The sequence below is a fragment of the Anser brachyrhynchus genome (genome assembly GCF_964034855.1).
Source record: "Anser brachyrhynchus genome assembly, chromosome: 2".
In the NCBI taxonomy this organism is placed as follows: domain Eukaryota; kingdom Metazoa; phylum Chordata; class Aves; order Anseriformes; family Anatidae; genus Anser; species Anser brachyrhynchus.
The window spans coordinates 96,449,317-96,463,886 of NC_137695.1; the positions used below are offsets into that span (position 1 = coordinate 96,449,317).

The 14,570-nt window shown below is 39.1% G+C and overlaps 1 protein-coding gene across 6 annotated transcripts in view; it reads left to right on the forward strand.

Annotated features, from left to right (window-relative positions):
- Positions 1-14,570, forward strand: part of GABBR2 (gamma-aminobutyric acid type B receptor subunit 2) — a 477,830-nt gene that overhangs the window by 447,517 nt on the left and 15,743 nt on the right. For 5 of the 6 annotated variants that reach the window (XM_080580419.1, XM_080580420.1, XM_080580421.1 and 2 more), the window contains 3 exons: positions 3,941-4,165; positions 11,093-11,275; positions 12,850-12,979. In XM_080580419.1, the coding sequence (XP_080436545.1) occupies positions 3,941-4,165; positions 11,093-11,275; positions 12,850-12,979 (538 nt within the window). Of the gene's footprint in view, positions 1-3,940; positions 4,166-6,157; positions 6,277-11,092; positions 11,276-12,849; positions 12,980-14,570 lie in introns of those variants that run through there. The other variant, XM_080580424.1, reaches the window with a different exon arrangement.

Consider the following 14,570-nt stretch of genomic DNA (forward strand, 5'->3'; position numbering starts at 1 on the left):
TGGGGTTAGGGAGCACATTTCAGCCAAAATTAAGAACGGTGCCGTGGTGTCCAAGCAACGCACTGATCATCACCAGCATCATTGTCTTGAGCGAAGATGGCTGATGCTGCGTTTTGTGTGGAGGCCAAGCTGGCAGATGTGCTCTGAGAAGCCTTACCAGCTTGAGCCCTCCAGGAGCAATAGGAGAAGAAACAGCTGCTTTGCTAATCCCAGCAGGCTTTAAATATCAAATAGTCCTTAAATTCCTCAGCAATCTCAAGACTTAGGTGCCCCCAAGCATAATGAGGAGGTTGATTTATATAGCTGGGGAAGATTAATGTTTAAAGTTTAGATACCAGGAGCAGAGAGCAGCTGAACTGGGCTGCTGAGAGGCTGTGTTTTTAACTGGAGCTCATACATTTCATATTCAAAACTATATCGGAGAACTATAGAAATCTGGACCTTTCGCTTACAATGTGCATCCCATTCCTTAACAAAGACATTTTAGGGAGTTTCAGGCTTTTTGAAGTCAAAAAAGTGAATCTTTCTGCAGATTGATTGAGCCTCACGAAGGGAGAACATGAGAAGGGCAAATGGAGGGAAAATGAAGTGTCATGTTCTCTCTGGAAGGCTCTGTCTCAGAGGAGGAATCTCATCAGCTCTGTGGAGCCCTTCAAACTCCTAACAGGCAAACAAGGAGCATCTTTGTGATCACCACTGTCCTGGCAGCAGGCTGTGGAAAAATCTCTGTTTTTATCCATGTATGAGTCTCAAAGATGAGCTGTGACTTTTAGAAAAGCACAGTTCTGTTCCTGAGGCAAATATTTTATCCAAAATGCCAATAAAAATTAAAAACAATGCTCTCAAATTTATAGTGCATCATTCAGAGGAAACCCACTTGCTGCAAGAGCCTCTTTCTTTCTTTAGTTATCAAGTAAATAAATATCTTCCTTTCAGCTGGAAGATACTTAACCATTTTCCATGCTGTTTTTAATTATAAATGAGAATGGGTCAAACCTTAACACCCACAACACTGTTCAAATGATCTTTTTCCATTATAATTGATATTTTAGATAGCTTTCTAACTGCCTTAGCTATAAATTCATGCCCATTATTTGTAATAAGTGCTGGCCTCATTTAAGTATGTTGGCTGTGTTCCCAGAATAATGCTTTTGGAAAAGAGTCTGTTCATACTGGAAGAAGTGGGGGGAGAGCAAGGGATGACCCACAACCCTAAAAATCTCATTAATGATTGTAGCAGAAAACAGAAATTCTGCCAAGTATACACTGGCCCATAAACATGGTCACTACAGTTAGAGGCGTCTGGGTTAGAACTAAAATAGTTACTCAGGGTTTCATCCCTTTTAAACATATTATAGACACACACAGACCAATGTCCTTCCTATCCCTCAAAAAGCTCAGCCCAGCCCAGCCTGTTTGTCAATTCAGACACTGACAAAGCATAAATCTGCAACACAGCTGAGCTGCACAGCAGCAAGAGTGCAGGGAATGCAGAATAGTCGTCTGCTGATTTTGTGGAATCTCTGGGAGGGATACGTTTGTAGCCTGAGAAAAAGGCATTGCCAGTGTTGGTCCCCAGTGCAACCAGGTCAATACAGTTGACAATTTGCTTTTGTAAAACAAAAGCCTGTAGAGAAGTCTGTAGGTTTTCTGCTCCATTTGTGCACAGTGCCAGACTCAAAATTTGGAGAAATAGTGCCTACATCCTTCATTATTAGAAGCTTCACTTTGGTTACCTGATGGGATCTAGAAAATCCATTAGGGGATGAGCTGCTGCTCAAGGCTACCCAGCTCAATACACAGCTTCCCCGCCTAAGTCCTAACAAAAGGACTCTGAGACACCTCTATCCTCCAGGTGCCATCTATATTTACCTTGACCCCTCAAGAGCAGGTGTGGACTTTGGTCCTACAAGAGGAGATGGGTAAAACAAAAGAGGTAGTCCTATGGCAAGGACCAATGACTTGGAGAATACCATATTCTGCAGGAGCATGAGGGGAGGGAAAGGTGGGAATGGTGCCAAAGAAGGTTTCAGTAAGGATTTCAAAGGCAACTGCTGCTGCTGTTGCTGCTGGAGGGCCACCTCTTTCTACAAGTGTTGACTCAGGTTGTGGCAGTGACAGTGGCAGTGGAAAGTGGATGAGCAAGAGGCTTGCCTGCCCTATAAAGGCAGTACTTCCAGCCTGCCACACTCCATAGGCTGAGACTAGACGCATAATCTGCCAGAGCATTTCAGCCAGGTCTTCTCAGGAATATGTGGCATGGTAACATGTGCTGTAGGCAAGAGAGTTAAATAAACTATCAGTAAACCTCAGTGATGGGAGGACAAGGGTGGCAGTTCAGCAGTAAGTCCAGGATTGAAGAGTCTGGGTAAGGAGGTAGGTGGCTGCAGCCTGCTACTTTCTGTGGGAGTGCAAAGCAGATGAGTCACAAACAGTTGGGTTTGTTACTGTTGTTAGCTGAGTTTAAAAAAAAAAAAAGCATATTATGAAGGAAACGTGCAATTATTAATGTCTGGTCATTACCAGAGTTGAAACATGTAAGGGCAAAACTGAGTTTGCAAAGCAAACATAAATCTGTCAATTCCTAACTCTCCTGTGCTTGTCTTTGCAATCAGACAATGTTCTTCTAGTCCAGGTTATTTGCCTTTGAAATTTTAAAAGGTTGTTTTTTTGTTTTTTGTTTTTTTTTTTTCCCCACAGGTAAAAAGCAGATGTTAAGTTTTTACTAGGCAACTGTAATTAATCCCCAAGAGGCATCATCACAGACCTCTACTTTTCTGGATTACCACATGGGTTGCAGTTGTTTAAGATAAAAGATTATCCCTGTGAAATAGCAGTGGATAAATGTGGTCTGGAAGTGTAGCAAAATCAGTGGGAGTGCATCTTTTTTACTTTTCCCTTCCTGTTTGTCTATGCACTGTTGTCAGAAAAAGCTAAATAATAGAGGCACCAGGTCTTGGGTCTTGGTGATGGTTCCTCTCTCTGTCCTTCCCTTCCTTCTGACACCATCTGCTCTTTACTGTTCTTCCCAGGGCACCATACACATTTACTGGGCTTTGCATAGGCTGTAGGCTGGGCTACCTATTTACAATGCCTTGACTTCATTTATGACTTTCCTGTGTTGCCAGAATTTCCCTGAGAAACACAACTGAAAGAAAATAATCTTTTGCAGTCATTCATGTTGTAGAAAAATACAATTAACTTTCAAGAGATGAAGAAGATTTCCTTATACTAAAGACTTTACCCTGCTTATTTTCAAAGGCATATTGCAAATAAAAATGGGGCTAGAACTTTAAAATATGCCAAAGAAATAAGCAAATAAAAAATTGCCACCAGAATGCTTTATGCCAGAAATCTTCAGACAACTTCAATTGAAAGGCCATTACCAATCCCACTACAATAAAAGACATTATATTTGCAGTCTGAGCAACTACGGTGACACTTTATATATTGGATATTCGTCTGTTGTGGGACACATCTTGGCACTGCTGCTTATTAATGTAGGTGATATACAATGAATAACTGGATTGATAAGAGTATACTGAAAACAGCTGCTAACAATAGCTAAAAGAATAACATGTCTTAGATCTTTACTGGAATCCTTGAAAATAAACAGGAAGAACTATCTTCAAAAATAACAAAAAGTATAAAATGAAAATGTCCATAACATTTAGAGAAATTTGTTCCCATCACTACTACTACTACCACTACTTCCAAGTTTCACATTTTTCTTGTGAAAGCAGGAATCTGTCCTGCTGAGCAAAATATATCAAAAAGGTAATTAGATATCATATAAAAGGTAGGTGTATATCTCTGTACTGTAATATTGCCTATATTTATCAAGTTAGAAAACATATCAGTTAAATTATTTTTTTTTCCTGGATGTTAACCAATTCTTCTTATAATTGTCATCTTTTTTTTTTTTCCTCTACCATTTCAGTTATTCGGCTGTTTCTTAGCCTGGGAGACACGAAATGTCAGCATTCCTGCTTTGAACGATAGCAAATACATCGGAATGAGTGTATACAACGTGGGCATAATGTGCATAATTGGTGCTGCTGTTTCATTCCTTACTCGGGACCAACCCAACGTGCAGTTCTGTATCGTTGCTTTAGTCATAATATTCTGCAGCACCATTACTCTCTGCCTTGTGTTTGTACCTAAGGTAGGTGAATTTGTTTAGCATGGGTCTGGATTTTTTTTTCTTCTGTTTTATAATTGTGATTTAATATGTAAAAGTTCGTTACCTTTTCCAGCACACAGGATGTGTGAATTCTAAGCCAAGCCTGTCTATAATCTCTTATCTCTGTATTCTGAGATGAAGAACAAAGCTTCGTGAGATTTTAGAGAAAGTGGAAAATAAAAAGTTACAGCAATATGAAGACATGCATTTCAAATGGCTACACCTTTCCTGAATGTGTGACTGGGAAAACAAAGGTTGCTTTCTGTAGTTTCAGTGGAATAGAAACTTTTTGGAGAGGTTGCTTTGTGGAGATTCAGGAGGGACAGGTCCAGTTGTCTATTCTGCCACATGTTTCTTATGTGCCCTAAGCAAGTTAATCTGGACATTTTCTTCAATTCTTACAAAACAGTAAGACCTTTGGAGTTAATGGCATGTTGTAAGGTTAACTATGCTGAAACCTCTAAGGGTATACAAGTATGGTAGTAAAATATGATTTATCAGCACTTCAGAAAAACAAACAAACTAACAAAAAAAACAACTGTACATACATTGCAGATGCCAACACTAAAGATATTTTTAATAACCAATATTTTAGAGGACTAAGTGAGGCATGAACTTTAAGGCATATATTCTCATCTCTTTTTGCTCCTTTTGGCTCCGAGGATATGTGTATTACGTGTTGTTAGAAGAACTAAGATACCCACAGAGTACTGGAACTTGGTCATTTTACTTCAGAATTAAGCTTTAGACACAAGTATAAGAGACCTTGAATGAAGAGAAAGCTGATTTCTGCATAAGATTGCCTTAGCTAAAACAAAAGTTCTTGAGAATGCATGTGATATTTTGTGGAAAAATATATAATTGTGGTCATTTTAAACGACTTGCATAAACCTAGCATATCACCCCAAATCAGATGTATATGCAGTTGGACGTCTGGAACATTTGCAAGGCAAGATGCACAATGCAGGTCCATTTACCTCTAGAATCTCAGTTTTTAAGCTTTTCAGTTGAGTAGTGATAAAATATTTGTGAATGAATTGAGCAAATTATAGTGAGCACGTGTTGGTGTTAACTGGCATCCCTAGTGATGGTTCTAGGAGGGAGAATTTATCTCAATGTGTTCCCTCTGAGAGAAATAAGGGACACAGACAAGCAACAGAAGCTGACTTCCGATATGCAGCAAAGCAGAGCAATTCATTCTCTAGGACTGTTTTTACAACCCGGATGTTTTTATAAGTTTTGCAATTCACTTCTTAAAAATTAAAAGCTGCACAGACATAAATAGTCATATTCTTCTTCTGGATCCTAAGGAAAAATCACAACTTCTAAAATCTTTCTAAAAAAAATCTTTCTAAAATCTTTTCTAAAAAACTTTCTAAAAATCACAACTTCTTCCTAAATTAAGGAAAATTCACAAACACAGCAAGAATGGTATATAAAATACTGCAAGATTTAAATGTGTGAGCTGTATGAAAATGCATATTAAAGCTCTGCTGCCAAAAATACATCCATAGAATTTCAGAAGTCTCTTCAAAGAGAAAATATTATTAATGCTGTGACATGCTCTTCTGACCCTTTGCTTTCATGCTCCTTTGCCCATCCTTCTATTCTGCTGCTGCAGGCTCTGAAATGACTTTTCTGTTTCCTCTTTTAACCCGTTCATCTGCTCTTCTTTTAACCCGCAACTACCCTGCCTTCATTTTTCCTCTCAGTTCTCTCTACTCAAAATGCAAACATGAACCCTAGCCTCCTAGCAAAAAGTACTTTATCCCACTCCATGTATTCTCAGGTTTCCAAATGCTTAGCTATTTTGCATCATAAATGGTCGTTGGGTAAGGTACATAAAAAAGGTCAAAGTAGGAGCCGGAATGCAGCACCTCCCATGTCCATATGAGTACTTCCACAGCTGGACAGTTTTTCTTCTCACAAGTATATATTTTGCCCTACATTTCTTCTTGCTGTGCTTTGCCACAGTTGCAGCAGGACAGCTGGCAAGCACTCTCTCCTGCAACCTTCTCCAGCTTAGATTTCATGATTGCCTGCCTGGACCCCACGGAATATTAGATCCAGGAACAACCAGGTGGTACATTTAGGTAAGACTTCAGTGTGAGACAGGCACCAAATCTCTCCCCTAACTGTAATCAATCGTAATTATAATTAATAGTTGTAATCAATTAGTACAGTTTTGGTGACATAGGAAGATTGTTGATTAAATTCTAAAGCCTGTGGCTCATCAAGAACAGGAGAAGATACTGAAGACTTGGAAGCTTGCACTTTTTTATTTAAATAACCATGGTCAGACAAATGCAAACAATAAACTATGCTTTTGGGCCACGTGAGTACTTCTGTTTCTCTCCAATACAAAGTAAAACACATTCTTTTTAACTAATCCTCAGCTGTCTCTAGGTCCTACAGTGATAGAATTCTTTTTTTTTTTTTTCTCCACAATCTCTTTATGGATCTGAACAGGCAACTATTCAATTATGTAGGCAAACTAGAGAAAGAAACATGACATTTTTCCATTACTACCTGTCAGTTCTATTAGTCCTATTTACGTATACTGTGGCAATTACAGTACTGCTCCAGTTAAAGGCCCACCTCTTCCTCTGCCATTTTGTTAAGCACCAGGTACCTAAGAAAAACGTGAGGAAAATCTCATAGTAGAATTAGATCAGGGAAAAATTGTTCATTCCTCTCTCCATTTAAAGGTGTCCTTAAATACAAATGTTGATATCCATTTATACTGCACCCTACTTACAATAACCATGGATGTTCTTGTTATCAAATAAAAAAAAATAATAATAATAATTCAATCATTTTTAAAAATACTATATATTTCTGGGTACAATAATATCTTGTAGAAACAATCTGTAAAATTCCAGAAAATATTATGTATATTTTTCCTATTGGAAATTAACTATTATGCCTAATTATCTTTTTAATGGAGAATAGGGATGTAATATTTTTCAACACAACTACACAACCCCAACACAACACAACCACAAGCTTCTTTAAGAGAAGCAATCCTAAAACGTATTTTCTCTTCATGAAGTAATTTTCCCATGTTTATCCATATCTATTAAACTTCCTTGTCCTCATATTTTTTCTGCTCCATCCTTTTTGAAATAGAACATTATGTTCACTTGTAGTCATCCACTGAGTGCATACCATCCTCCACTGCAATGGCATAACATGTTAATTCACATCCAGTTTCCAGTAGAGCAGCAAGGCAAAATCAGTTCCAGGGATCAGGAATAAAACACTATTTTTGTGTATTGATAGCATTTTTTGTCTATTTGGTATTGACTCTTTGTAGATATCAAGCTTTGACTCTTTGTAGAAATTGGAACCACATAGATGCAAGGCAAAAAAAAACCTCACAAGTTCCACTGATTTTCTGGTCAGAAAAAAACAAATGCTCATCTAACTTCATGCCTTGTACACTGTGAAACAATATCACCCACGGACTTCTCCATCAAATCTACATTATGTGAATGAATTCATTACAGCATACATCCTTGTGGCAAAACATCCCTTCTTTAGCTATAAACTCCAAAATAAAGCTGAGTCAACTAATGGAAAGTTATACTTCTGTCTTATATTCAGTTTGAACTTAGACCACATCAAATTGCAGAGCTTTTATCTTGTAACACTCTTTTGCCTAATAATTTAAGAAGCCTTGTAATTACTGTTCTTCACCTTTAACTTCAATTTAATAGAGTTTTTGGGCTGGGAGTTAGATACACCAGTCATTATAACCAGCCTAATTAGAATCATAGAACTGGGGGAACGGAGAGACTGGGAGCTCTAGGAAAATTCAGACAGAGCAAGTTGCTCAAGGCCTTGACCAGTTGGGTCTTGAATAACTCCAGAGAAGGATACTCCCCAACCTCTCTGAGCACCTATTCCATTGTTTGACCACCCTCACAGTAAAGTTTCTTCTGATGTTTAAGTGAAATAACCTGTTTTTCAGTTAGTGGTTTCTGTCCTTTCATTTACTCTTTGTTATTGTGTGTTACACACATTAATAAAATCTCCCTTGAGCCTTGCCATCTCAAGGCTAAACAACCCTCTGCTTGTATCATAAAGACTCCAATCCCTTCAGCATCTTTGTGGCTCTTCACTGGGCTTTATTCACCATGCCTGTACCCCTCTTGTACTGGGGAGCCAAGATTTGGACGCTCTGCTGCAGGTGTGCTCTCACCAGAGTACAGAGGAAGGATCACCTCCATTGTCCCAGGGTACTGCTGGCCACCTTTGCCACAAGAGCACACTGGTGGCTCATGTTCCACTTGGTGTCCACCATAATCCTCAGAGCCTTTTTTGCAAAGCTGCTTTCCAGCTGGTGTGCCCCCAGGCTTCAGGAATGGGAGTGGAGTTTCTTCCTCTCCAGGTGTAGGACTTAGCATTTCCCTGTGCTCAGTTTCAGGAGATCCCTGTCAGCCCTGTTCTCCAGCCTCTTGACGTACCACCGAATGACAGTGTAACCATATGCGGTATCTACTATTCCTTTGCTGATCATCTGCAAACTTGCCAAGGGTGTGCTCTGTCCCATCATCTAGGTCATTAATAATGTGTTATGTGGTAGGCATCCTAGTATGAACCCTGGGGTACAGCAATAGTGACTGGCTTTCACGATCCTTTGAGCCTGGAAGGTTAACAAATTTTCAGTGCACCTCACAGTCCACATACCTAGTCCCTACTTCAACAGTTTGTCTGTGAGGATGTTATGGGAGATGGTTTGGAAACCCTTGCATACGTCAAGAAACATATCTCTCTCCCCTTATCTACCAGTCCTGTCATCTCACTTAAGAAAGCTATCAGATTGATCAGGCAGGATTTCCCCTTCATAAATCAGATGACTGCTTCCAATCACATTTTTGTTCTTAATATGTTTGGAAAAGGATCCCAGGGCGATGCGCTACACCACCTTCCATAGACTGAGGTAAAGGTGACTGGCCAGTAGTTCCCCAAATCTTCCTTCTCAACTTTCTTGAACACAGGTGGGATATTTCCTTTCTCCCAGTGCTCAGGAACCTCTCCTGGTCAGCATCACCTTCCAAAGATAATTGAGAGTGGCCTCATGGCAACATCAGCACTGTCAGTCCTTGAGAATGCACCTTGTCAGGCTGCATGAATTTATGTTCAGTTAGCTGGGGGATCTCAGGTGTTTGGGATTCCTGAAAGCAAGTATTATCAGTAAAGGCTGAGGTGAAGCAGGTACTGAGTACCTGAGCCTTCTCCATGTCCTTTATCACCTAAAGAAATGCAATTTATTGTCTTCAAACACAGTTCACCATCCCAATCTGCAGGTTTGTCTGTAAATCCATGTCAGGGAAGAAGTACTTTGGTGCCTGGTCAGTCATAGAATCACAGAATCATCTAGGTTGGAAGAGACCTCCAGGATCACCGAGTCCAACCTCTGACCTAACACTAACAAGTCCTTCACTAAACCATATCACTAAGCTCTACATCTAAACGTCTTTTAAAGACCTCCAGGGATGGCGACTGAACCACTTCCCCGGGCAGCCTATTCCAGTGCCTAACAACCCTTTCAGTAAAGAAGTTCTTCCTAATATCCAACCTAAACCTCCCCTGGCGCAACTTTCGCCCATTCCCCCTCGTCCTGTCACCAGGCACGTGGGAGAACAGACCAACCCCCACCTCGCTACAGCCTCCTTTAAGGTACCTATAGAGTGCAATAAGGTCGCTCCTGAGCCTCCTCTTTTCCAGACTGAACAATCCCAGCTCCCTCAGCCACTCCTCGTAAGACTTATTCTCCAGACCCCTCACCAGCTTCGTTGCCCTTCTCTGGACTTGCTCAAGCACCTCGATGTCCTTCTTGTAGCGAGGGGCCCAAAATGTCATGTCTCTCTCTGTCAGAAGCTAGGTCTTTACCTCGTGCCACCACAGCTGCAGAACAGCCACGCTTAGAGAAGGTCAAGGTGAACCAATTACAAAATACAGCTATACCACAAAGTCTGATGGCACTGTGCTTACAAAATAACTCCCCCCTTCTGTCTTTTCAAGCGACTCAACAGCTTCGGATTTATGATACCATAACTATGTTCTCAGGACAGGGAGCTCCTTCAGCTGCGTCAGTATACAAATATATATGTATGACGCTTGACAAGTAATCGCAAATTCTGTGCTCTCCAGAGTACTCCAAGAATCTCTCTCCCCCTTGCCAAACAGCTAGTAGTTTTTTCTCCTCATGTCAAGGCAATATTTTCACATTGTCACTGAGTGTTAAATCTTAAACATATTTAATTTAAACAAATATAAGAAAGTTTAACCTTTTTTTTTTTTTTTTTTTAAGTGGCTTAACATATTTGAACAGATTTGTTTTATTTTGGGTCCCTAAAACCTAATTAAGTTTCTGTTATCTCCAGAGTGCAACCTCCCAAGGGTTCTTTCTGTTAATACTCCTACTTCATGCCTTTCTCTGCTTGAGTGTTACTTGTAACAGTAGGAAAGAAGAAATTTCATGTGACATTGTGTTTGGGGAGTGAAGGGCTTGGTGGGTTGCGTTGGTTTTTTTTTCCTTGAAGAAAGAATATATCCTTTGAAAGTATAAAGATGTCGATGAAAGAGAAATAGATGTTTGATGAAATATTAAAATATATCTTTAATGTAATTAAAATCCAATTTAATATATTTTAAATGGGTTTTTCCTAATTTTTGGAACAGTTCCTTTTGCAAAAACATTTTGATCCAAACTATTCTGTAAAGTTATTCAGAAATTGCCTTAAGTACTACATATGGCAAGCAAAGCTCACTTTCCAGAATTTTGTACTTGAAAGTCAGAAAGGAACTGTTGGTTTACCTTTGAATATTTGGGGATACAAAAGGAAGAACTGCAAAAATAAAACCATCTACAGGATTTCTTAAAGCTTTTAAACCTTTCAGCTCATCACACTGAGAACAAATCCAGATGCAGCCACACAGAACAGAAGATTTCAGTTTACTCAAAACCAAAAGAAAGAAGACTCAAAAACATCAACATCAGTCACCAGCGTCAATCAGGCCAGCACATCTCGGCTAGAAGGATTGCAGTCAGAGAACCACCGCTTGAGAATGAAAATTACAGAGGTATTGTTTATTTTATCCGTACTGCCTAAGCAATTTATTTTCAATTGTGTATGCAATTCTGAAGTCTGCTTAAATGTTGACTACTTTTTAGAGGAAAAAATTGGTGTAGGCCCTTAGCAAAATATTGAAATAATAGGAAACAGATGATTTATATGAATAGCTAATTAATACAGTGAATACTTAGCAGATGTGATGAATTTAGATTGTGCCTTAGCAAATTAAAGTGAAACTTCCTCTATTCCTTTGTATCAGGCAAATCACCCTGCTGCTTCACATGGCCATGCTGAGCACCATACAGCAATAGCTGTAGAAGGGCAACTTTTCCATGCAAGTGTAACAGAGACCTGCAACCCCAAGGGCAGTTAAGAGCTGTCTTTGTTTCTGTTTGTGGTTGAGTTCAGAGACTGCTGTTGCTGTTATTTCTTGACCTCTCTGAGAATTCACTCAAAAATTTGCTAGACAGGTCTTCCATCTGCCTATGAAACAGTATTACATATTTCGTAAAGTAGAAAGGACCTTTATGATTGTGTAAGCTGACCTTTTGCAGAACAAAGGCCATGAAGTTTTTTTAGTCTGTACTGAGGAGGACTAAGTACATAAAATACATGAATCCTATCCGAGCTATAACATGGATATTTTCCATTATGTCCATCCTTGCTCAGGAGACAGGCTTCAAACAATGGCCAATCAACTCTGAAGACTGCCCATTTTGTGAGACAAAATATCCATAATCTTATAAAAATTATTATTTTCTTGCCTATATTGTGAACTATTGTTATACCTTGAAGAAGGGTATTTTATTTAAACCATTACTTCTTTGTCTAGATCTTAAGTAATGACAATTGCCTAGGTAACAGAAAGGTGTTTACTCAGACAACCGATGACTTCAAAAGCAAAAGTTATCCCTGCCTTTTTAAAGAAATGTAGTTCTTCAGCTTGGCCAGGTACCTTTTGTGTGACAGCCTTGCAATTTTTGATAAAGGCTCTGCTGGCTATTCACTATTTTCGTTTCTATATCCTGATGTATATTTCCTATGAAGCCTCCTAACTCACAAGATCTCAGTCTGTGCCTTGCAAGGCTCATGACAATGACACAGGTAAGGCTGGTCAGGGCAGTTGTGCTGTGTTAGTGCACACAGGGCCCTGATACGATTTTTAGACTTTGCTTCAACAAATTAAATTAAATACCCAGACCCTGTGGGTTCAAAAAGGTAGTTTCAGGACACTTGAAGCATATTGGTCTGCATAAATAATAATTAGTTGAAAGGTTTTCAGACCGGGCATTCTTATGCCCATTTCTTTCTTATTCGGCAGTGCATCTGGAATTATTTAACCCTTAAATACTGAAGCTTATTCTTCTATATGCTATATCACAGTCGAATGCTATTTGCTATCTGTAGCATGATTTTTAGTGTCATTGTAGTAGTGCCATAAGAACACTGTATTTGGTGCTGTGTGGCCATTGCATGACCACCTGCCTCCTGGTCTCATTATAGATAGCTATGCAGTTACTGCAGATACCTGAAGCAATGATCCTTGAACTTTTAGCAATTCATGCCCTTTCTGTTTTGCAGCTGGACAAAGACCTAGAAGAGGTCACAATGCAGCTTCAGGACACTCCTGAGAAAACAACATACATTAAGCAGAACCACTATCAGGATCTTAATGACATTCTCAGTATACGGAACTTCACAGACAGCAAAGGTGAGAGTTAGTGAAATCTATAAGCAGTGTAACCCACCAAGGTTTTGAACACCAGAATACAAGTCCTATTGGTCTAGTTCCAGAGCACTCAGATCTTGGTAAGATAGAGCTTTACATGTTTTGGTTACGTTACGGAAAGCATGTCAAGTCGCATCATAAGCTTATACAGTACCCACTAAGTAGTTATTTCTCTGTATATCTCTTCTTTTACTGTATGCCTTACGTGTGTAATAGACATGGTAAAGTAGGAAACTTTTAAAAACTAATTTGTGTTCAGAAGCCAAGTTTTCTGTACTGTATGGAGGGAGAGAAGTCATAGAATGCTTCAGTTGTGAGAGTTAATTGTGCCAGCCTTCAACAGTAGGAAGCCCAGTTTCATATGTGCTGTTCTGAATAGAATACTTAAATCCTGCTTTTGGACACTGGTATCAAGCACATACAAGAGAAACATGTAAATATTTCAGTGCTGATTTGGACTCTAAATGTAGAATTGAAGGCACTTATATATGAAAATTCTTCCCTAGGAACGGATAGAAAGGGATTTCATGACTACTGTAATATTCCTAAGTTGTTCCTACAATGTTTCTTGCACAGCTCTCCAAAGAAATATATGCAAAAGAATTTCACTTTTGGGAAGCAATATTGCATAGTGCAATAAAGTGGAAGCCAGGACACCCAGCTTACATTTCTGACTCTAGAATAGATCTACTTTGTGAATTTTGGTCAGTGACTTCATACAGCTGAATATTATTACCTTAAGTAAAAACTAAAAAAAAACTAATTGCCATGTATTGGGAAGTTGTAGAGGTGCATGTTTGTTGCAATGCTAGGCTCAGGTTTCCTATTGCTGTGTGTGGCAGAGTAAAAAATGTAATTGTTGAAGAATTATTTTAAAATAATAGCAATTGTTCATATATGCTTTTGAAGCATATTGTAATAATTGTAATCTTGGTTGGATAAGGTTACTTTCTCATGGGGTTCTTTGTTTTAGCCTGGGTAAACACTTGGTTGTGTAACTTTTGGCCAAAAAAAAAAAAAAAAAGGAAGAGCTCCATAGCGTTCCCAGTGTCCTTTTTAAAATTAAAAAACAGAAGGGGGGAAAGGAGGAAAAGGAAAACGTAAATAGCTGCTGGAGGCGTGTGATTATTGGGCTGAGATCAGCAACAAGAACTAACATCAGTGAGTGGGATGAAGCAGTTTTACCAAGTGTTTGAAAGGAACACATAGAATGTTCCACCCATGTCAGATGCTCCAGGAAAAATGATAAATCATGAATAATATTTCAAGCAGAAAAAGATACATTACATTGTGCCAAATGGCCATCTGAGTTTGGGTATGAGAAACAAAAATGATTCTCAAGAGATACGTTGGGTATAAATTTAGGACTGGATGCTTCCCACAGCAGGTTGCACTCCATTAGCAGTAGGATACTGGCAAAGAAATCAAGGAGAAAATACAACCTTTCTTCACTTACTTGTGGCTATATCTACAGAAGACATCGATGCTTTACTGCTGTTTTAAACACCAGCATCCAAGATTCTCTGCATTCCCAAGTTTAGCCCAGTATGGTACCTTAACTTCTACATTTCTG